The sequence below is a fragment of the Chinchilla lanigera genome, unplaced genomic scaffold (genome assembly GCF_000276665.1).
Source record: "Chinchilla lanigera isolate Chin_1 unplaced genomic scaffold, ChiLan1.0 scaffold00069, whole genome shotgun sequence".
In the NCBI taxonomy this organism is placed as follows: domain Eukaryota; kingdom Metazoa; phylum Chordata; class Mammalia; order Rodentia; family Chinchillidae; genus Chinchilla; species Chinchilla lanigera.
This window is the reverse complement of record NW_004955470.1, coordinates 1,015,585-1,039,799: the sequence shown is the minus strand read 5'-3', so window position 1 is coordinate 1,039,799 and position 24,215 is coordinate 1,015,585. Positions and strand designations below refer to the sequence as shown.

Sequence of the window (24,215 nt, the reverse complement as noted above, 5' to 3'; positions counted from 1 at the left end):
CTTTACACCACTGTCATTAACATGGATCTTTAAATTCTGAGCCAAGGAGCCTTTTCCTTGTAACTGTGGCTGTAGAGGCTCTGTGGAGCATGATGGGAGTGATCCACACAGACTCTGCCCTCATGGGGTTCACAGCTCTGTTGGGCATATTTCAACAGATATCCAGAAAAAGAACCAGGAGAGACAGTGCAAGCTGGGTTGGTGGCAAAAGCTACTCTTCCAGAGAACTCAGACATCACACTGAGAAGTTTTTGACTCAAGATTGTGGGGAGTGCTGCCCTTTTAAGTCTGTCGTGATCCAGTGAATATAACAGAATCTGGTTCCTGGTTCTCATTACCAAGGAGCTCAGGATAAAGACATGATCACTCCTGCAATTTCCTTTCCTCAGACTTCTTCTGGTATGAAATATGTCAGTCAAGCCATAGTCAGAAAAGAGAAACTTATTCCTAGGGATTTCAACAGAGGGGCTTTAATACAAGGAATTATTGGGTGAAAGGAAGATCAGAGAAAAACAAGTAATTCAGATACAATCTGAATGCCCTGTCAAAAATCCAGAATGTGGAATGTTCCAGAATCTGAAACTGAGCACCAACAAGAGGCCACAAATGAAAAGTTCCACATCTGACCTGTGTGATGGGTGACAGTTAAGAATATTACACAAAGTTACCTTCAGGTTGTGTGTGTGTGGTGTCCATGAAACATAAATGAATGTCATGTTTAGAGTTCGCTCCGCAAGATAGCTCATTATGTACACTCAGCTATTCCAAAATCTAATAAAGTCTGAAGTCAAAAACACTTCTGGTTCCAAGCACTTTAAATAAGGAATACACAAGCAGGAAGCAGCTACCGCCCCTAATGCCAGAGGAAGTAAAGAGAAGAGCTGGAGGGATCAGAACCCAGAGTCTTAGAGGAAGGATCCACGGAGCTGGGGGTTTGGCTTTCCCAGATCGACTGTTATTCTGAGCCATCAAAGCACAAGAACCACTTGGAAAAAGAAAGAAGTCCCTCCACCATCCTCCATCCTTCTCCTGCCTGCCAAGTGGCCTCTTATCAGCCCTTTACAGAAGCTTAAACTGATAGGCAGCTTTCAAATCTGCCCTTCTGCACTGACGCATGGATGAGGTTCATACATTCATTTATTTTCATTCTCTGAAACTGTTTAGGTAAAGATTAGGAAACCTCTGCTTCACTTCTAATTTATGATCTTGGAATGAACTTCATTCCTCTCCCTCTGCCTCTCCTCCTAGGCATGCTGTTCTCCATTACCATGTCCACCTTGACCACCACTCCTTCCATAAGCGCACTTGCCCCAAGCACTGGGAATACAAGGTGATCAAGATGCATGGGTCTCTGCCCTTTGGGGGTTTATGGAAGACTTTTTCTGTACTAGTTGGAAGTTAATTTTTCATATCTTAGCAAGAGACAAAGTTCCCCCACCCCATCTGCTCCTCTTCTTGCCTGGGTTTTTTCTATCCTCACTCTTTAAAAATCCTTAGTGATGAGAGAAGGCATGGTTCGGAATGCCTTGAGGGGCAGGAAATTATGCCAGCTTCTCCCTTCCCCTCCTGGAGCGCATGACTAGGTGGTTATTTATTGACCTGTGGTGTTCTTGTTGATGCTTCTCCTAGTCTGCGGGCTCTGTCCCTCTGCCAAGCCCTCCGTGCTCTGTAAAGAACCGAGAGGATCAGTTCCAGTTTCCTATAGTCTTACGTTCAGGCAAATCTAACAGGATCTCCCAGTAGGATCAGAACTTTGGATGTTCTGGCTTTGGATCAGCCCAAGGTGTGGCTGCAATGTGAACACTTGGCATTGTTCTTTAATCCCCAGGCAGGAGAGAGGGCTGGGTGGACAGAGGGAGGGAGGTGCAGGATGAGTAGAGTTTTCTTTCAGATTAGACAAAGGGAGGAAAGGCTCTCTGTCATCAGCCTCTCATCCTAGTTAGTCAATATTTAGGAATAATCATCACAGATGGCATTATGTGATGTGCCAAGCTAAGCACTGTAAATCCATCTTTCCACTTAATCCTCTAGACAGCCACTGGGGCAAGAAGCCCCATTTTACAGGTAAGAGAGGAGCAGTGATAGTGTGCGTGTAGTTTGCCCAAGGCTACATCTTTACAAAGGGGCAGAACTGAGCCTCAAGGTGAGGACTCTCCCCCACCAAAGTGAGGGCTCTGTACCATGTGGCTCCTGTCCATCCCCCTCCTGTCACCACAGGCAGCAGCGTGTTAACCCAGGGACAGCAGAAGCGTCCCAGAGAGCGACCATGCCCTCGCATCGCCTACCAAGCATGGGTACTTCCCAAAACCTACCTCAGAATTATCTTCAGGTTTTCATCTCACTGGGGCCTCATTTTTTCCTTGTCTGATTTTCCTCAGAGAATAATCCTAATTCTTTTATATTTTCCCCTACTCTTCTAAGCAGTTTCATTCTCCCCCATTCTCTTTGTTTACATCCATCTCCTTCTCTTTCCTTCCCAGTCTCCTCTGCTCTCCGTTTTTATTCCTCAGTCCTCACTCTTCCATTTGCTTAGCTTTCTTTAATTTCTACCCCATGCTGACTCCCCTTCCAGACTGTCACCAGCTCTCAGCCCCTTTTTTGCTCCTGCCCCTTTCTGTCAAAGATGGCAGACCTCTCCCTGCTCCCTCTCCCCTGCCCATTCACCTCGAGTCCTCCCTGGGTCCCCCTCCTCTGGCTCCTTTGGCCATTCCCCTTCCCTGCATAATCTTTATTGCCTGCATGACTGCTCAGGTTCCTTATCCCATCTTCCCCTCAAAGGCATTCGCAGCTCGGCTGTTATTCTTGTATTAGCATTGAACCCATTAAAGCTAATTTGTTTGCCCTAATCTCCATTTATTTTTCCCTAGTTGATATTAGATTTCCCTTTCTATTGCTCCAGCATGATTTTCTCTTTGTCTTCCTAATGGTCTACCCCCCTCTCTCTTCCTCTATTAATCTGGTTGGCTTCACTGTGTGGTTTCCAGGCCTTTCTCCCTGCCTCCCCCCAGTCCCTAGATTAACCCTGTCACCTCCTTCCCTGGAAGGGTCTCCTCAATGTGGATTTCCAGGGGTGGAATTGCCACAAACGTCACCATTCCTGTAGATTCCCTGCTCATCCTGAGGCCCCAACTTTTCCAGAAGCTAGTCAGAAGGCCTTGGGCCCATGGGGGCCAGGGAGCTGGTAGTATGTGGGACCCACAGGCCACTCCTAGCCTCAGCATCATCAGACCCATGGGTAGGTGACCTTTGGGGTTCTCTGCATGATTTCTGGAGGGCTTTGTCAACTTCCTTAAAGCCTGTGAATTCTGTCTGTAAGCCAAAGAGCAGACAGGGTACTTTCTCCCTGTGGTTGAGACTCACACCGTTCCCCAAGTGAAGGTTCACTCACTCCCCTTCCAGATGAGGGGAGACCCCTCTGTGGATGTGGCTTTGGGTATGGCTAAGCCACCCCTGCACTCAGGCCTTCAGGCACCTGAGCAAAGAAGTGGGCTAGGAGCAGCATCTAGGAACCTTCTCTCCCTGCTGATATCCTGTCCACAGCCCCACACCTGATTCTCATTATTTGGGACTTGCCTGAATGCTGAGTACCTGCAAGGCAGGTGTGCCCAGGCTTACCTTGTAGGGAGCAGAGGACTGCTTCCAGCCCAACTGCGCACCACCTGGGAGTCACCCGAGGAGTTCCAAGTTCTGGAACTTTCCACCCTAGTCTGTTCAACCAGTCTTTTGGCTGGGTGTCCTGGAGTTTGTATTTTTAAAGCTCTGCCTGTGATTACCCAGAGTTTATATTTCCTCAGTAGGTATCAATAACTATGTATTGAAGAGTTAACAAATTAATTGAGCGTAGATGTGTTGGGGCTCCTGGAGGGTCACTAGAGGCCATTTTCTGGCTCCTTCCACAGAGCTTCTTGGAAGCTCCTGGTGTCACACATCTGGGCTGGGGAAGGACCCTCTGGGCTGCACAGCCAGGACCATGGCTCTGCATCTGTGAGCGAGGCATGGCTGCTGAGCACACATTCTGGTACTCCAAGCTTGTTATGCATAAACTGCCTTCCTGCTCCCTTGCTGCTCCCTTGCTCCCCTTGGGGTCAGAGGCCTGTGGCTATGAATGCTGTATTTTAACAAATGAGTTGATATTAAAGCACTTTTCAGTTCATTAGATTTCAATTCAAGGAGTGCCCATTCTCTGACTAATAACATTCCAGGAGGGGTGTATGTGGCAAAAGTTTCTGAGTAGAAGACAGTCCTTGCCCTTGAAAAACTTACAAGTTAATTATAGGTTAACAACCTTTGATGGGCTATAGAACTTTAAAACTTTTGGTCCATTCACATGCACTATCTCCTTTCCACAAGCAGCCCTGTGGAATACCCAGGAGGGTTATACATGACTCTGTGTGTGTGTGTGTGTGTGTGTGTGCGCGTCTAGTGGGTGTAGACGGGTCTATGGTAAATAATGCAGGTCCCCAAGACATACATTATCATGTGCTGCTAGTTCGCAGAGCTCAGAGGTACAGTGTTTTAGGTTTAGGGGGCACTGACTTAAAAAGAGGTGGATAAGGAAGGAAGTAGAGAGGCAGCTAGAAGGGACCTTGGCAGGAAGAGAGTGGAGAAAGGAACAGTGGAAAGTAGAGTAGAGAGGAGGAGAGAGATCAGAGGGAGAGAAAGAAGGAGAGCAAGGGGGAGAGGGTACGGAAGGAAACAACTGTAGTTGGGGTCACAAGACTGAGAGGCCAGAGGAATGAGAGTCTTGAATATAATAAAGTCACATAGAGAAAAGAGGACTCTTCTTCACCTAGAGAGTTGAACTTAATGACCTCTAAGTTTCTCTCTAACTCCCAGAATTCTCTGTTTCTGAGACCCTAAGATAAAACATGATTGGCTGGCTCAGGGAGGAGTAAAGAGTGGGCTGAAGCCTGAATCAGAAGCACAGTTAGGAAGATATTGTGTGTGTGTGTGTGTGTCTGCCTACCCCTGTCTCTGTGTAAGATTTGAATGCCTTGAGGAAGGGCAGGAGGAGGGCCTGGCCATCCTGAGGAGCATAACTGGTAAGGCTAAATGGAATAAATGAAGAAGAACTGCTTTTTTGAGGTTAACAAACCAAGCAAACTCTGTGACGAAACTATGCATCTGTGATTTCCACACCTGTCGACAACTGTTTCCCTAGAACCTGGCACCATAGCAAAGGGAGTTATCAATTCTAAAGCCACACAGGTCACTGCAGAGGAAACAGGAGGGGACTGAGAAGGACCGATGCTGGCTGCAGGTCTGCTGGTTGTGGCTTCAAGGGAGAAAAAATGGGGTGCGGAGAATCAGGAGGCCTGGATTCCCCAAGCTCTGTGACCTATAACAGCGCAGATCTCTACCTCAGTTTCCGTGGAACAGATGATCCTGCCAATCCTAATACTGGCAATTCTGGGACTGCTCAGGAATAGGGGCAGACACTCTTCCCGCCCAGAAAATGGAACAGAGAACTCCAGAGGTCTTTGAGCAGATTCCCCATGAGCAGACTCCTGGGGTGGCCCTGAGCCTCGTGGAAAATGAGGAAAACAACACCTGGTGGGCCCTGTGAGCTGGTGCATGACCTGCATGGTGGCGGAGAGGGCTGCAGTCAAAGTGGCTGTTGAGGGGGACATGTTCAGTATCTATGCAGGACACTTCTAAGAGTGTCCCAGGTGGGAAGGGGAAGTGACCTACCCAATGTCACAGACTTACTGTCTGGCAAAGCCAGGACAATACTTGGCTGGCTCAGGGACCTAGGTCCCTCCCTGTTCACTCCACCATCTCCAGAGACCCTTAGGGAGCTTAGCACCATCTTGGCAGAATGGTGGAAAAGACAACAGGGAATGGGCAGGAGTTACTCTGAACCAAAGTACACTCTGAAAGATTATGGGTTTTCTTATCAGCTTGTTTGCTTGTCATTTGTATCTTCTTAAGTGTTGAATTCATATTTGAGGCTGACATTGGGGCATTCTGGGTTTGGGAGGGCAAAGGGAAAGATTTTGGAGGACAGGTGTCGGCTTCTCCTCTTCTCCTTGTCAGTTGCAGACCAGGGTTTCTGTAGTTGGTGTCACTAGGACCCAAAGCAGTTGGGGGTCAGGTCAGGGATGCAGATGGGCTGAGTTAGACTAAGGACATGTAACACTCAGATTATTATGAGTTGGATTTTATTCCCTTCAAATTAATATAGCATTGGAGTTCTAATCACTCTACCTCAGAATGTGACCTTATATGGAAATAGCATTTTTGAAGATGACTACATTAAGATGAGGTCATGAGGGGGCTGGGGATTTAGCTCAGCGGCAAAGCGCCTGCCTGGCAAGCACAAGGTCATGAGTTCGGTTCCCGGTACCAGAGAAAAACCAAAAAAAAAAAAAAAAAAGATGAGGTCATGAGGGTGGGCCCTAACCCAATATGATCAAACCATAGTAAAAAGAAGAAATAATGCACCAGACATTGACGGGGGAACACCGTGTAAAGACTGAAGCTGTGTTCCCCCAGCCAAAGAGCACTCAAAATTGCCAGCACACTACCAGAAGCCAGCAAAGAGGCATGGAAGAGATTCTCCCCCACACCCTCCAGAAGCAGCCGACACTGCTGGCACCTTGATTTGACCCTGAGAACTGTGAGACAGCAAATTTCTATTGTGTAAGCTACTCAGCCTGTGGTACTGTGTCAGTCCTAGCAAACCCGTGTGTAGATATACAGAGTTTTTAACCCTGAGCTGGACACAACAGGTGTGAGGAAGCCCCCGTGGACTGCTACACCGGGATAGTTAGCTGCCCTTCCAGTATCCCTCCAAGTGACTATCCAATATCACCAGTTCTATCGGGCAGGTAGAGAAAAAGCACTTTCTTACATCTGACCCTTTCTAAGTCACCTTCTTTTCTTGATATCACCATGCTTCTTCTAGAATCTCATCTTCTTTCTTTATCCATCCCTCATGTGGCACAATTAACAACAACAATAATAATAAATGGAAGAGCATTAGTATATCAACACAACAAACCTCCAGGCAATTGCCCATTACTCACACCCTGTTGGGTTAGGTTGGCCTTAGGCTTTCGGGACCTCCGTGCTTCTCCTTTTGAGAACTTTTCAACCCTGGATCCAGTCTAAAGGATGGCTATGCATTGCCCTAACATTCACAGCCCTTTCAAATCACTGTTAAGAGAATGACTCCTAAAGTTTCTTCAAGTCAGCAAACATCTGTTGGCTTTTGGGTGCATGAGGGATGTGTTTCCACCACAACCCTACAAGGGGGGATGGGGCAAGCATTGTGAACCCCATTTATAGGTAAAAGTGCCATCTTGTATGGTTAGGTGGATTGTGAACAACCAGACTGTGAAACTGTCCAAGTCCGATCAGCTCCTGCCCACAGCCAGAGGGATGGCTCTGGAAGAAGTTAGCAACATGGATAGACAAAGGCTGTGTCCCCAGTGGGTCAGTATAAGAAGCTCCACATGGACAGGCCTGTGGTGGGCAACTGTAGATCAAATGCTGATCATCTTAGTTCACTTTGTGTTGCTCTAACAAAACACTTGCAAGTGGGTATTTAATAAGGACAAGAGGTTTAGTTTGACTCATGGCTTTGGAGGTTGAACAGTCCAAGCTCAGGCAGCCACAGCTAGTGATGGCCTCATGATGTCATACAGGGTATATCACATGGCCAGAGTGCATGTGGAAGAAGCCAAACACATAGGGTGGCTTCACTTTGTAACCATCCACTCTCATGGTAACTAGTCCAGTCCTGCAAGAACCAACTCACTCTTGTGATGGGGACAGGGGAGCTTCTATAACCTGATTACCTCCTGCTAGGCTCCATCTCACACAGTCTCTACAAACTCTCAGTGTAGTTACAATGGGCACAAACCTTCCAGCGCATGAACCTCTGGGAACAAACCATATCCAACCATAGCACTGATCACAGAAGAGTCCCTGAGAGCTTATGAAAGATATATATTCCCAGGAGGCTGTTTACTAACAAAATCCAGGAACTTCTGAAGCATCTCTGGATTAGAGACTAGATGAGAAATATATCTCTGAAGCCAAGAAAAGGAAGGAAGGAAGGAAGGAAGGGAGGGAGGGAGGGAGGGAAGAAGGGAGGAAGGAAGAAAGGAAAGAAGGGAGGGAGGGAAGAAAGAAGGGAGGAAGGAGGAAGGGAGGGAGGAGGAAGGAAGAAGGAAGGGAGGGAGGAAGGAGGAAGGAAGAAAGGAAGGAAGGAAGGACAGAAGTAAGGAAAGGAAGCAGGGGCAGACACAGACAAAGAGAGAAGGGAAAAGATTCTTCCACTTAAAAATATTTGTTAAGCACCAAGCACAGTATACGTATCCTATGTGCCAGACATCGTTTGGAGTTTTAGCATCAACATACAAGATTTATAAGAATCATGTAATCTTTGATCCTCACAGATGCTCTCACCCTGAATCTGACCAACCACTCTGCCAAGTCAACACCCATGACCATCTGACAGCTCCTGTTTCTACCTCTGTTTACATCTCCCATTGGCCACTTCTGTCCAAACTGGTTACCCTGCATTTGATCTTGTTTGCTAGAAAGCTACCCGCAGAACCAAGCATATGTCCAGAGGAGCAGTTCCAGCCTCCATGGCTGCATCTGGTCCTCTGAAGGGTTATATCCCCTATTTCTTCAGTCCCCTCATTGTCATTTGTTACAAAAAAATAGAAGAGGAATTACAGCAATATCATCAGAAAGAATCAGGTATGCTTCACATTGGGAAAACTTGTACAAATCCCAAATGTACAAATTTGGTCAACTCGTAAGATAATTAAACATATTATTGGAGAGCTAGGAAAAAATCACCAACATAAACATTTGTGGAGCCGTCAGTCCATGTAGGACTTGTCTAAGTGCTAAGGGTATATAGAGGTCTGGAAGACTTCTTACTTTTGTCTTCTTCTGAAGCAGGAAGACACTGGAGGAAGATAAGTGACGGACAAGCTTAGCTTGTTAGCAACTGGTATTGAGTGCTGAGAGAGAAGAACCAAGTAGGTGTGGTGGGAAGTAAGATTGGACAATAATTAAAAGTTGAGGGTACCTGACAGGGTCTTGCTGGAGGAGGTGGAGCTGGAGCAGAGCTTTGTCAAGGATGTGAGAGCCTGGATGGTGTTTCAAGCAGCTGGTACTGAATGGGCAAAAGCCCAGAGATGGGAACGTACATGGTATGTTTTGAAAACAATGACTAGTTGGCTGGAACATGGGTTTGCATACAGAAATAGTGGAAAACAGGATCAGTAAGGGGGGATAGAGTCTTCTCTGATTGTACTCCAGCCGTCGATCCCAAAAGGTTTGTTAATGATTGTATTAAAAGGAAGTGCAAGCAGGACTCTAAGATTATTTTGGAAAATTACCAGGCTAAGTTTCATGGGAACAGGGCCAGGAGAGGAGAGAAATCAGAATATTTTGATAATGTGACTAATACAGCTATCACAGATTACTGCCACAGCTGTTCCTTCCACTTAATAAAACACCACGAAGCCCAAAGGGGACAGAGTCAGGAGGTACGTGGTTTTGGCAAAAGAGCTAAAAAGGACATAAAAAGTGCCAGCCACGGAAGCATGAGGTCAGGCCAACGAAAGATGGAAGTTTCATGCACAAGTCAGTAAAATGCCCTAAAACAGACTTTCTGATAGCAAACTGGAATTAATGCTACAGCCTGGCTTCTTTTGTAAAGTTTTCCCACAATGGTCTAAATTCTGCCTGTCCTTCCACTGCTGTCTCCTGCACTTAGGCAAACAGCAAACACTTTTAGGGTTCCCATCTCAGCTGGGGATGGTCCGACCTTGAACCATTTGTGGCACCCCCATACACACCTCGGACCACCCTACCAGATCACAGCCTAGCGTGCTTCCCCTTCCCACCAGCTTAGCATTTTATGTTTGCTGGACTGAAGTCTTCCTTTCTCGCTTTGACTAGAAGGGAGATTTCAAAAAGTAAGAGATTAGTTTGCTGTTTTCTCTCTTGAATGTCAGCAGGAAGGCAGAGGTGAATAGAATCGCGGGTTCTATAAAACCAAAGGTTAACTCCATGTCTGCTAACTGCAGGGCTCCGTGAACATTTCCTTATTGCTCATTGCAGCCATTTGGAATTGGAACTTACAACTTGCATGGCCTGGAATGCATGATTGGGTGAAGGCATTTCATAAGAACGGGGTGTTATTTAGCAAGCTGAGGTGATAAATTTGCATGACACACCTCTGGGTGCTAGAAGAAGCAAGGCAGGAGAGCTGAGGAGCCAGAGTCAGAGAGTGAAAGGGCACAGATGCTTCTAGAGGGGGCTATCTGGCATAGGATGCAGACTAAGCTCCCACTCAGCAAGATAAGTTGGCCTGAGGAAAGGAAAGAGGCTCCTCATGGGACAGTGGCGAGCAGGAAATTGGAGCCTTCTCAGAAAGGGACCAAGAAGTCCATGACACCAAGAAGACAAAAGAAACCATGATCCCTATGAGTGGCCAGAATGGAAACTTCAGGGTTAGCAAGATCTTCAGAGGACATCTCAAGGTGGGGCATCATGGCTCCAGCTATGCACAAGGAGCTGAGAAGACAAAGGAGCAACCTACACAAGATGCAACGAGTGAGTGGGTGAATACCTGGGGAGCTGAGTAAAGGGAGATCCTGCTCCAGTCACCCACTTCTTTTCTGTGTGTCCTTACTCTGCTACAAAGCAGCTGGGTTCCTTAAATGATCAGCACCCATGTGCTATACCATGTGCGGGTTGTTAGGAAAAGTACAGGTGAGTGAAGGGGTCCCAGGCATGCCTTCTGCTGGTCAGGAGCATGTCAATCTCATCACTTCACATAACTGGGGAGCTAGAGCCATTACATGGACATCAGATGAATCCAGCTTCAAGCCAACACCAGCTATTCTGACATTTGTGAAAACACAGGGTACCTGGAAGATCACAGTGTTCTGCAAAGACCACCACAAAACAGCAAACCTGACATAGCAAAACTCATAACACGCTGCTATATCAGATCCTAATGCCTAAGGAAAAGATGAGGTAGCGAGTTTTTAATGGAAAAAAGTATACCTTAAACTTGATATATTACTCACAAATTTACATTTTCCTGCTAGTGTTTCATGTTTATTACATCATTAAGCACCTCTGCTCACCCTGCAAGAAAACGCTGCTTGAAGGATCACCAATTTATAAAAGTTATACAAATATTGGTTGATCCAATGTACAAAGTATTCCAGATGACACCACATTGCGTGCAAAAATCTTAAGTAACGTCCAGGGGGTGCTGTGATAAGCTTCATGCTGGGTGTCCAGGAGGCTGTTGATGGTTTTCATATTTTCTCTTCAGGTTTTAATGATCAGAAGCACGTGTGATCTGGGAGGTAGCTGCTCCCTAGGCTCTGGGGCAAAAGCTACGGAGCCCCAGGGTGCACAGCAGTTGCTTGGGAATTCCGAATGAAGGAATGTGAGAGGGCACATTCTCGTGGGCTGAGCAGAGGAGTGCACCTGACAGCCCTCAGCTACCTGCCCTCCATGCTGCCTGCTCAGGGGCCAAGAGGCCGTATCTGGGAGGATGAGCTCACTGCTGTTGCCATTGCCCCCTGGGTAGCTCCATCCTGACCTATGAAGAGTCACGTAGAGCTCCAGAAACCCAGGGATGCTAGGGGCTGACCCTGGCAAATGATTGACTGTCCCCGGGGCCTCACCTGCAAATAATGATGAACCCAAAGATCTCTCCTGCCCCGTCACTTCAGCAGGAGCATGGGGGAACCCAGCTGGATATCAGTGTTCCTCCATTCAGACTTCAAACCACAGGTTACAAGAACAGGGAGGTCCAGGTCGGTTGCCTTATGCCTAAATGGACCCACAAAACACAGCACATTGCCTGGGCAACTTGGACCCCACTTTCCCTACCATATCCATTATCATTTCTTTCCTAGCAATTGTGAATTCAACTAGGGCTTATGAATTATTCCTATCATTTCATAGCGGAATGTCTTGGGTTCTCTGAGAGCAGGAAGCCTCTCTGGTTGCCTTTTTTTTTTCTTATCATTCATAGGCTTAGGACATCATTCAACATACACACATGTACGCTGTACAGATTTATTCCTACTACATTTGTGTCTGGGAGAGAGTACTATATGCCTGCATGACTGTATCTGTCTGGGAGTACCTGTTGTGTGAATGGGTGTGCGTATCATATATGCGGGACTGGACTGAAGACAGCCAGGCATCCAGGTTACAAAATTTAAGGAGGCACTCCCTCTCAGGGCCATCCCTGCCCTTACATGAGCCTTAGATGGAGAGCCTCCTTAAATTTTGTACCTTGAGAACCTTTGCACCTCTCTCCCCTCAGGCTTGGCTGTACGTAAGTATGCGTCTGTGCATGTTGTGTGTGGGTGTGTGTGCATCTGTGTGTCTGTGTGTCTTGGCAGCTCTTTCCACTCCTTGTCAGCAGGTGAGGGAGGCCCCTCTTCCTCACTCTGTCTGGGTCCCGTTCGCAGGCCCTCACTGGACCCTTGACACATTGCCAGGCACCACAGGGTCGGGGAGAGGGCCCTGGTTTAAGGATTCACTTCTCTGTGACAAAGGTAGTCAGTCCTGGGTCAAGGCACACCTTTCTGGGCGTCAGTTTCCTACCAATAGAGTGGGATGACAGGGCCTCACTATGATCCTCCAAGTTTTGAACACCTCTGGGTCTAGGCATAACAATAAGCTATGAAGTGTAACAAAAACCAATGAAGCTCCTGTGGTGTATACAGCTTACCTCCTAGCAGACAGTCACCTAGCTCAAGCCTAGAAGGTGAGTGCCGCAGAGATAAATGCTCCCACGCAAAGTAGACTGCAAAACACGCCATGCAAATACAGCACTAGGACTTGGGGGTTTGGGAAGGAGGAAAAGAAATCTTGGAAGGCTTTGGGAAAGGTGATGTTGGCATTGGATTGGCTGAGGATAGCTGGGATGTGGAGCAACACATCTTTCACGGACATGACCTCAGCCCATTTCATAGCAGCGCTCTGAGACAGAACCATGGGGTAAAGTCAAGGTCACACAGGGAGCAGGGTTGACTAGGGATTCAAGCCAGGTGTGTCTGACCCTAAAGACCAGCCTCTTAAAGATTCCCTTTTATGCTCCACGAAAAGAGAAAGATCAGTTCTCTTGCCCCAAGATGGGTACCATCTATGTGCGACAGATTGAAAAACACAGAAAAAAAATAGCTTATAAACTATAGGAGGGTGTACACAACGCTGTTTACACCACATGGTACAGAGAGTGACTTTCAGGAAGGTGGAGATGGTTAGCAGTGTGGGCAGGGGCACAAAGTGCTCCTGGGCCTCAGATTTCCCCAGGCGATGGAAATTTTTCAGCTACCAGGGCCCAGCCGGGTCGTGAAGAAGGGAGAGTCTCAGGACAACACTGGTGTTACTATCAAAGGAGGTGGGAGGTCTGGAAGGAAAAGTCCTACGAAGTTTGCAAACCTGTGCAGGCACAGGGATTAAGCACTGGAAATGCCCAGTGAGTGTTTCCATTTGGCACAAGTGGCCAGGTCTCCAGGGCACTGGCATCTACAGTTTTGTCTAGAGCTGGCCAGCTGCCCCGAGCTGGGGCCCTAGTGTGGACTGTCATGGAGCTGGATGGTCCTACACAGGGTGCCTTTTGGTGAGGCTGGGTAGGGTCAGTGTTCTAAGGATCAACCTGAATCCAGAGGCCAAAAGAGGTTTATTTGTTATCAGTGATGGCATGGTTGTGTTGGGGTGACTGTTCAAGATAAGTGACCTCTGGGGCTCCCTAGTACTACTGTTATCCTGCTTCTCAGCGTTCTGTCCTTCTCCTGTCTCTGAATTGTTTCTTCTGATTATTCCCCCCCCTGGTTCTGTGGATTGACCTCTTGAAAGGAAATCACAAGGCCCCTGCTGCCTGCCCAGAAAGTGCCTGTCACCACATTTCCTGACAGAAGCCCAGTTATTTACCTCCACTACCATGGCCACCAGTGCAACAGTTGCTGGCATAGTGCCCTGCACGTAGTGGGTGGCACTCCAGGAAGACTTGTTAAATTGAATTAAACCACTGACCCTCAGATTCCAGCTGTTTCCTAGCTTGACTGTGGTACTATTTCCCACCTTGATCCTCTCCCTGTCCCTGAAGATCTCATTCTTCCTTGGGGTTCCCATCTCAAATTCACAGCCAGGTGCTCATTACCGAATGAGCCCCGGTACACGTCAGGAGGTCACTGCATTGCCACCGCTTTCATTTTGATGCTGCTCAACCGGAATCTGTGTTGAAGCCAAAAAAGCAGAACAGAGCTCCAGGCAAAGGCTGGTGCTCAGCTACTCACTTTTAAATGTCAACCAAGGGTGGCTAGCATGCCACAGGTGGATCACTATTGCACAAAGTAGGAAAGTACAAGTCAGAGGTAGTAGGGGAAGGAGGGAAAGAGAAGACAGAAGAAAGAGCAAGCTTGGTGGCTTTTCACTCTTTTTAAAATTAAAAAAAAATAGTTTTGTGGTGATTAGAAGCAAGTTCCCAAAACAAGTGTTTCTGGAGCCCGGTCTGAGTTGCATACACAGCATAACTGCACACCCACGTGAGTGCATTTTCACCTTCAGACCAATTCCACCAAGTCCCTAGAATATTCTGAATTCCAATGTAAAGTCCACTGAGCAGCCCATTCGGGTTTTCTGGTAAGATGAAATAAGAAATCATTTTCTCAATGGGGCTACAAACAGCTGACAATGGCGCAGGGGTCTCAGCCAGCATCTGCCATGCTTCCTCTTAATCTAGCCTCAACACTTCTAGCTCAGAGGCCTATTAATCTATCCACATGGAGTGTTAATGTCATCTAGATGTAGATGGAGCAAAGTTTCAGCACTGATTTTGAAGTTTCCCACTTTGAGTTCCACAGGAAATACCAAGACAATAGAACCTTTGGAAACATGCCTCAGAAACCTCCCTTCCCTGGGGACTACTGTATAGGAGAGGGGAAAAATGTCCTCAGCAGTCACTCTGTGGCAGATGAAGACACTGGTTTTATGTACATCACTTCCTAGAAATCATCCAACATCTGTCTTTTATAGATTTGAAGAAATCAAGGCTAGAGAGACAATTGACTTGCCTAAGGTCACAGAAGGAGAAAACAGCAAGGTCTGGGTCAAGAACAAAGCCTCCAGCACTTGGCCCCCTCCCACCGTTGCAGAGCACGGACTCTGGGTTGACAAGCCTGCAGCAGGCCCCGGCTCCACAGTGATTTTCAGAAGTCCCTCACCCTCTTGACACCTCTCGCCCCTGAGTTGATCCCAGGAATAATAGTTCTGCTGTTCTCCTGGAGTCATTGAAGAATAAAAAATGCAACACACACAGAGGGCCCTGGGTGTGTGCAAACACACAGTCCACACAACGACAGGAGATTAAGCCATTTCCTACCAGATGCCTCCCGCAGTCTGCTCCCGGACCTCTCAGCTGCGCTGGCCTGACACTGACAATGTGTCGCAGTGGACTAATTAGCACTAACCACCCAGGTCACTCCAAGGCCATTAGGAAAACAAGTGAAAAAGACAAAACTGGTGCCCATTATGGCTGAAGACAAGGGGAAGAAAGGAAAAAGTTAAAAGCAGGGAAAGAAGACATGCCTTTTCCTCCTCAGTCTCTCTTTTTCTGCTTAAACCAAAGACTCAGTTTTCATCTGAGAAGCCCAACCAGCCCAGGAGCTCGGCAGCTGCTCTGCACATGTAAAAGTGAAAACATTGAAATGAGATGTCTTTCAGGCTAAGGTGACAAGCTGGAGGCCCCAAAGGAGTAGAGGCCTCACTGTTGAGCCCCTGAGTGAGGGGGACCCAAGGAATAATCCTAACCTTGGGGAAAGCCCATCCAGTACTCCAGCACTTTTGGCTGTGCCACCAGGGGACTGGGCAGCCAGTGCGGTTCCTGGCACAGTGGGCAGATCTTCCTGGTAACTCTGAAGCTTCTTCCATCACAGCCACTCACTCATTACTTCCCAAAATGGACCTGGGCTTAGACGCCGAGTATGGTTTTGAGATGCCGAGGGAGGGAAGGCGGATCCTGCAGCCTTGATCTGTTGAGGTACCCAAGGGTGGCTGCTTTTTCTGGTGCATGTGGAAACACGGAAGTCTTGGGAATATGTTGAAAGAAAGCCCTTCTCTAGTAAAAGAAGTCTTTCCTAGCGGTTGGTCATCTCTTTCCTCTTCAGAGCATTTCCAGGAAGGGGGATTGAGACAGTGACTCCTTGCTTCCCCCATTTCACAGATGGGAAGACTGAGACTCATGCCAAGAAGGATGTACTTGAATTAACTGCTGGAGAGGTGGAGACAATGATTAGGAAAAACAAGCTGGTAGAAGGCTCTGAATGCCACACTTGCACCTTCATACCAAGTGTTCTGGCTATGTTTCTACCGAGGTTGCAAGCAGGGTCCCTCCATACTCTGCGCAGAGCTCTGATGAGCTGGACTTTGGGTGTGTGTGGACCAGTGCAAGGGGAATTAGAGTCAGATCATCCTCTGAGTATCAGTTCGCTTCTCTAACAAATGTCAACAGCAGCACCTGCCTGGCAGAGTTGTGACAATTAAATGAGATGAGACTATGCCTCTCAGCACAATGCCACACCTACAGCAGTCCTCAGAGATGAGAATCACAGCTTCCACTTACTGAAAGATCACGAAGTCCACAGCTTGCTCAGCTCCTATGGATCAGTTCTCTTTCTTTGGGCATAAAAGTAGCATAGGCAGGGCAAGACACAGTGTAAAGCTGGCTGTGCTGAGCCCCCAAAACACTTGCCATCTTATATGACATATGTGACTGTGAGGGGATCCTCAAGAATAAACACAGAGAAAGGACTCAGGTATCTCTGGGAGACCCTTAAACTTCTGTACCATTAACCTTAGACATGCCTGAATAAAAAGATGCTGGTCTGTATCCAGATCCACTTCTGGGGAAGGACTAGCCTCAGTGACAAGAATTATAGGTTCAAAATAGAAATCATCCCATGAAGATTTTTCTGACCAGTAGCTTATATAGGGTTTATCATGTCCCCATTTGACAAAAGAGGGGCTGGAGGGGCTTTTGGTAACCCCAAAGGGCCAGTCATTCTAATTCTGGATAGGAGACAATAATCCTCAACCCTCAAAGACCTCCTCAAAAGTGCCACTACTACAGATAAATAAAGAAGGTGGAAATCTCAGCCCAGGACACCCTGATACAATGCTGGGGAGGCCCAGCGTCACCGACTGCGGGCTGAGTGAACTGGCCTGGGGAAATGAAGCTTCAAACTAGGTGACGACCCCTCATTCTTTCTCCAAAAGGAACCATCTTCTAGCACCCTTGCTAGAACAATCATTGCATGTGTTCCCTAGGCAGGATGTCTTTCAGCTCCCTCCCTGAATGAACTTGGGTTAAGCTGCTCCAGTCTGAAACTAAAAGGAAACATTCCTTTGAAGAACAGCAGTAGGGGGCACATTCTCTCTTAGAGGGTGTTTTGCACCCTTAAAGATTTGTGTACCTCTCAAGGGAGTTGGGGTCTGACAGGGGCCAATGTCTCAGTCCTTCCCCAAGTCTCAACTAAGACAAAAGCAGAAATAATCTTCAGGCATTCCCTACCCTTCCCCCTTGAAAATCATCTTCATTCCCCACTTAAGCAAACCAGTTTCTTTTATCTTTTGGCTTCTTCTGTACTCAGAACCACAGAGCTCAAAGCTTCTCAGCTCAGCTGAGAAGTCGGCACCTCTTGGATTGATAAATAGAGCAGCTTTAAAATGCTTAGAACTGAAAGCAGACCAACTGTGGCGAGAGAAAGTAAACACATCCATGCACCAGTCAACCCTAGCAAGCTCCTCGCTGAGATTACAAACTGTAGTTCCTGCCTGAGCCAGCCAGGATGCTCCAGCAGGCTGGGGGGACCAGAACTACAAAGCTGCCTTCTCTGCCTCAGTTAGCCAGCTGTGCCTCAGAGGAGTTAGGACACCTGGGAGTCTTTGGAGACCTAGTCTGGATGTTTCTAAGGATATCAGATCTTGCCAGTTTCACATTTGGAAGTGTATCAAAAGAACAGGGGACTAGCTTCATTCTTTCTTTTCTAGCGGGAGCTTTTCCTCTCGCGCCCCAGGTCTCCCTGTGCAGGTAAAACCTGCCAGTGAGAGAACTGGGATTTTTCAGAAAATAGATTCTGATAATGGCATAGTTTGATATGAACATTTGAGGATCTTTTCCTGAGGAAAATATATACTTTCCACATTCCCCTCCCCAACACACACAAATTGTTTTTATGAGAACCAATTAATAAATGCTAATTCATTCAGGCATATCTCCACTAAATTACTGTTTTGTTTAATTGCAGGGGAATTTTCCATTACTAAACTCTCCCTTGCTGATTTTTTTTGCAATTATTTATATATTTTTTGTTTCACTAATAGTGGAGTTGGTATGTGATATTATCTGCTGTTTGTACGTCTTAGATTCCTTTTTCATTTAAAATGTTTCCTCATTCTTGCAGATCCATGTAATCTGAAAGAAACAGCATTAGAGGCAGACAAGATTTTATACATAAATGATTGAAAAAGGCCCAGACTGAAATTCATCTGACAGGCTCACATCTTGTGTGATTGCATTTCGCGCCTGTGTGTGTACGAACATGTGTGTCCACTGTGGGTTAATGCGGGGCTGTGTTCTTCTGTCCGTAAGTCAGAGGTTTTCCTATGAAAAGACTTAGTATATGCAATGAGTGAGGAAGATCGCAGGGGCTTTGATAATAAAGTAAAAGTAATAGCACTTGAATTGCTATAAGTTGTCAGAGCATAATGAATGATTTCTTGTTTCCTTTGCATGGACTCTCACATCAAAACTTTGATAATCAAATATTCCTACCAGCTGCCTCCCAAAGATTCTGCCTCTTTGTGTAGAAAAGTGGGGTGTAAGGTGATGTTCCCTTCTAAGGTGGTTTAGGGTAAAGAGTCTGTGTTCAAGAGAATGTGTTTTGAAAACAGTAACTCAGTTTTCTTATATTAAATAGCAAAAGTTCTATGCACCTGGCCACCTTCCTTTCTGAAATAAGTGCTTTCATTTTATTCTCCCAGCAGTTTCCCTCTTTCCTCCCCTCTCCCATTGTTTCCTTTTCATTGTCTTTTTCTCTTTATCCTTTATTTTCTCTCACACAGTAAAATATTCTGGAGGATGTAAATGATTAAACTGTTTACTCCAAGGTTTAGGAATGAGAAAATTTATTACCATAAGTAAAATTTCACCTTTATACCCAAACTCCATCAATAATTACGGAATGAGGATGACCATTAGTAATTCTTCCTTATAATTAGCTCTTACAAAAAATGATTTCATTTATTCTGAGTGCACTTAGTACTATTGTTTTTTACTTTTTGCAAAAATTAACTACAAAGTGGAGAGACCTACTCTGATATGAAGTTGCTAGATAAAAGGCTTGTGGATATACATACACCCATGAGAAAAAATGTACCCATAAAATGTGCACCTTATTAAAATTAGAGATTTGAAGCCATGACGAGAAAGTTTTGACATATTATATTAGATGCTCTCCTTTGAACCAAAATGGCTCTTAATAATTAAAATTCCACGAGACTGATTTTTTATTCTGTTTCCTTTACTTCCTTTGTCCTAAGCAAAATTAGGTAAAGTCCTTTTGGGTACAGACTGGTAAAATTAATTAACTTTCCTTCTAACCCCCAAAAAGTCCCAAATAAATGCTTCCAATAGACATCAAAAACTGTCAATTAGAAATAATTACTTCTTATCAATCAGTGGGGCAATTAAAGTGACAAAGCTTGAAAAGATACTTATCTTAAAACTAATTCACAAGGTAGCTAAATTATCTCCTAATTAACTTGCATTGAGCAGGGTGGGAGGAGAGACCATCTTGAAACAAAGATGAATTGAGGGACCCCAATACCTCTTTATGTGCTTCAACCCTGCTTCTTGCAGAAGACCTTATTTTTACCCGAAGAAACCCGGAAGAAAACAGATCCTTCCCAAACGCATTTATCTCTTTCCTCCGTTCTAAATCCAACGTAGGAAAGGGCTTTAGATTTCAGGCTGGGCAATTTAGAGGCGTTCTTTCTCCTTGATTTTAGTTCTCATTTTACCTCTAATTTCACAGCGGCTTTACCCATCTTCAAGATGGTTTGGGGGGCGGTTGCGAGAAGTTGTTTCAGGTAACTTTTAACGGGTGTCTTGATTTTACAAAACTCCCTCCCTCGTGGACACCGTATTGTTGCTATTTGCATGTTCACGTGGCATTTGTTCTTTCTCCTGCCTCTTTGAACATTTAAAAAAAAAAATGATTTTGCTGTAGAGGATTTTGTTCCCTGATGCAACAAAAATCCCGGCGGATTTTCACGGAAACGCTCAGCCCATCGCCGAATCAGAATAATTCCGCTCGCGCCAGTCCTTCAGAATACAGCTGTAGAAGAGAAGATACTAAGATCTCGCTGTAAAATAAGATTAGCCAAGGACGAGCCACGGCTGAGCCTCCGTGGCCTGGGCGGCAGAGGCCGCGCAGGAAACTTTCCCTGGGCGACTCAGATGATCAGAAAAGGGTGCGCTTCGCCTCGCTCGCGCGAAATTCCAAACCGACGCTCGCGCCCTGGAGTTCGCTCTTTAGAAAACTTACACCGGGGAAATCTCCAAATACAAAACTCAGAAAAGGAGGAACCTGGGGAAAACTGGGAAACTGCTAAAACCAGAGAAAATGAGTTTAAAAGAGCAAGATGGCTAGCTTATGAATTTAGCTCTAGAGATAGGCGGCGGTGTCAAGTAAACTGACCAGAAAGACAGAGGGTCCTAGTTCAGCTTTTTCTTTCTTTTGAGAGAGAGGCTTGGGGGGCGGGGGGGCGGCGGAACCCGGACAGATTTGAGCCGGTAGAGGTGTTTTGAGCAATTTTCATTTTCTTCTTTGTTACGTTTAGCATTAAATTAAACTAACGGAGAAAGTTCCCTTCTCCCTTCCTCGAAGCTTTATTTGTTTTGGGGTGAGGGTGGGAGAAACCGCTTTGGCTTCCCCAGACAGAAAAATACCAGGCGGGGCCGGGGCAGATGGCTCCCTCTTCAAACCCAAGGGCAATCTGCATCTGAGCTAATGGGAAAGCAGGGTCTCAACATCTGGGACTGTTGATTAAAAGTAAAGTAAAAGTAAATGGTGCCTTTTGTCTTTCTTTAATTCCCATTTATTCTGATGAGTGCTTCTAGAATGAAACCATGTAGAGAAATAATTAATAATATTAATAAGCCAGCACGAGAGCCTGTAAAGGAGTTAAGTTTTCTGACAGCGTCGGAGGAAAAGGGTCCTGCGCGGGACGATGAATTCGAGGTTCTGGAGCACCCACTCCTCCAACCATCTCCCAAAGGGGTCAGTGGAAGATGGGGTTGGGGGAAATGCAACCCCAGATCCGAGTTGAAGTGGTCAGGGCCAGCACGGCCTGGAATCAGGCAAGGGGCCCCTTGCGCTGGGCCTTGGGAACCCGTCTCATCCAGGGGTGTGGGCGGCGCCCGGTATTGTACCCGGTTTTGGCTGAAAGCTAGGGGACTGAAACCTTGTTCTGGCTTCAGAAAGTGGCCCAGGAGCTCGCACGGCTGTGCGGGAGTAGCCGGCTAAGGGATGCCAGGCAGGTCCGCCCGGTTCCTGGCCTCGCTAAACCCGCGGCACCGGGGGTGGAGACCTCTCGGCTCCTAAAGCTGCCCCGCGCGCGCGCAGGGGGCAGCCGGCGCGTTAAAGCCCCACTTTCGGAGCGAGCCTGGGGGCAAGGAGCGGGTATTCTGCTGACTCCGCCCGCCGCCATTCTCGGGCCAGCCCGGGTGAAAAACCTTTCCGCGCCCCAGGGGCCTGCCAGTGCCCCTCCCGGGGAGCCTGGGCCCTCGGACCCCGACTTGGAGGCGCAGCGCGGCCCCCGCGGCGCTCTCGGCTAAATAGAGATCTCAGCGGCGCGGCGCGCGCGATCCGACCCTCCTTATTATAACAAATGTCCCGTTTGCCGAGCGGGACTTCATATTCGCGGAAAATTCATCTGAAATATTGATTTCCTCTCACTTCCCCGGCCCAAATCGATAGCGATGCGCCCTGGCCCCATAAATCGCCTTCCCCGCGGTCCGCCCAGCTCCATCCATCACCGCCGGCCGGGCCGGGCCGCGCTCCAGCCTGCTGCCCGCACCGCCCGCGCGCCTGGCCTGCAGTGCCCACCGCGTCCCCAGCCCCGACCCTGGGGATCCTCCCGCCGCAGACCGCCCGGCCCGGGCCCTACCAGGCGCAGCGGGAGGAGCTTTGGCACCGTAGAAGGGCCTGGGCCCCAGTGCAGGCGGGGAGGGGGTTCGGATCCGCAGGCGGCGGAGTCTGGGCCAGCGGGCGCCCCACGCGCAGCTCCCCACCTGCCCCGTGCGGAGCTGGGGAGAATCCAGGAGCAGAGCACCAGAGTGCGCTCCTGGCTACCAGGCCCAGGACCCCAGTCTCCTTTCCCCTTGGCGTTAGAGATGTGAGAGGCTCGTGGTTCCAGCAGGGTAGTCCCCGCAAGCGCCGAGCACAACCGGAGACCAGGGCTTAGAGGTCCTGGGCAAGGGCGCTGCAAGTCCAGCACCTGTGCGGCCCAGGCCTGCGGGAGCGCTCGATGTCCACCCTTATAGGCCGAGCAGGGCCTTTGCAGGGGCCCAAAGGACAACCCTTGTGACCCCGTAGAGAACCCCTCACCGCTCCGTGTGGTCCGCAGAAACCGAGGCCTGGGAAGAGCGGCTCAGCCTGGTCGAGGGACACCCGGGACCAGCTAGGCAGATCCAGCCGACAGCCAGGCCCGAGGCGCCCCCAGCTGCGTCACCACACAGGTGGGTCCCACAAGCCTCGATCGTCAGCTCCCGAGTCCCACCGACCCAAACGCACGCACGGACGGACGCAAGGCGGCGCGGGGGCTCAGGGTCCCGGCTACGCCGCCGCGGTGTCCTTACCCGATCTGATGGAGTTGTGAGGCATCGCCGGGGAGTCGCTCGCAGCCTTTGGAACACTGGGGCTTCCTAACACAGGTCCAGGCTGTGCCCGCTCCGCTGCCCTGCGGAAAAAGGACCAGGGGAAGGGGCATGAGCTTCGAAGCCCTCAGCCTGACTGAGGTCTCCCCTGCAGGCCCTATCCTTTAGACTTCCATCGCGTGTCAGGAGTCCGATGATTTTTTAGGTGAAGGGGTGTCAGTCTCAGGTTGGCCGATTCAATATGCCTGTCCGAAGGATCAAGGGATTGGGGGTGTGTGGAAGAGCCGCCAAACTCCAGCCTGCCCAGGTACCTCTCCTTCCACTGCCCCAGCGTTATGTTATCCTATTTAACTTGGCAGAGAAAAGGCTGCCGGTCTTGCTGGGACCCTCTCCTTTCTCTCAGCCCCATTCTCTCCCAGTCACCTCCTTGCTCCCCGGGGCGGCTTACCTGGCCGACTGGCCGCAGGCCCTCACTGCCTGCGTCCACCTGTCCACCACGGTGTCCTGGGCCCAGCGTCTCTCCTGGTTGTGAAGTTTGTTCCCATCCACCCAGCATCGCCGACCGGTTTTATCCCGCCGAGGCCCTGGGAGATGGGGCTGGCGAGGCTCGCAGGCCGCGGATTGGCTGGCTGGGTGCAGGGGGGTGCGGGAAGGGGAGGATTTTGCAAGGGGGACATGGCTGAGTGGACTCAGGAGTTAGAAACATTCGCTGGAGCTTCTGTTTCCAGCGGAGGGAAGAGAGGGAGGCAGCTGAGCCCTAACACAGCAGGCCTGGGAATATTGGAGGAGTGGGAGCTGGAGGCCTCAGGGCCTAAGCTGAGGTTCTCTGGGGCCTCTTGGGGTCGCTGACCACCAGAGTGAGAGATTTGGTCTCCGCTGGGATACCCTGCAGCCCTCCTCTGTCCGCTCCTCTGCTCACCTGGAAGTACTCTTCTAAGGAGGGGACTTTTGCTTTGGTTCTCCCAGTTCTTTCTTAGAAGCCTGTCCACAGGGCTGCAGGCACCATGGTCCCACCCCCGCAGGCTGGTGGGGATCTCTTCCAGGCAGGCTCCTGAACATCCTGAAGCCTATGGGCCACATAGAGAGGATCTGCACCCATATACTGTTAGCCTAAGGGAAGTAGTTACATGCCCACGGCCCCAGGACTCCCCTGTCCTCCAAAGGTATGCACAGCCACCTGCCCTGTTTTACTCCTTGAGGATTTTGAACTTGAGAGAAGAATTTGGGGGGAAGAGCAGTGACGATCTAGATTTCACCTCCTCTG

At 48.4% G+C, this 24,215-nt stretch overlaps 1 protein-coding gene across 3 annotated transcripts in view; it reads right to left on the bottom strand.

The window, feature by feature from the left end:
* Pax8 (paired box 8) overlaps positions 1–23,574 on the bottom strand; it is a 56,418-nt gene extending 32,844 nt beyond the window's left edge. For 2 of the 3 annotated variants that reach the window (XM_005400576.2, XM_005400577.2), the window contains exons 1-2: positions 23,400–23,511; positions 22,934–23,034 (exon numbers count right to left, since the gene is read on the bottom strand). In XM_005400576.2, coding sequence (XP_005400633.1) covers positions 22,934–22,958 — 25 coding nt within the window. In that variant the 5' untranslated portion in view covers positions 22,959–23,034; positions 23,400–23,511. Of the gene's footprint in view, positions 1–22,933; positions 23,035–23,399 lie in introns of all 3 variants that reach the window. The other variant, XM_005400581.2, reaches the window with a different exon arrangement.
* Positions 23,575–24,215: the final 641 nt, after the last annotated feature.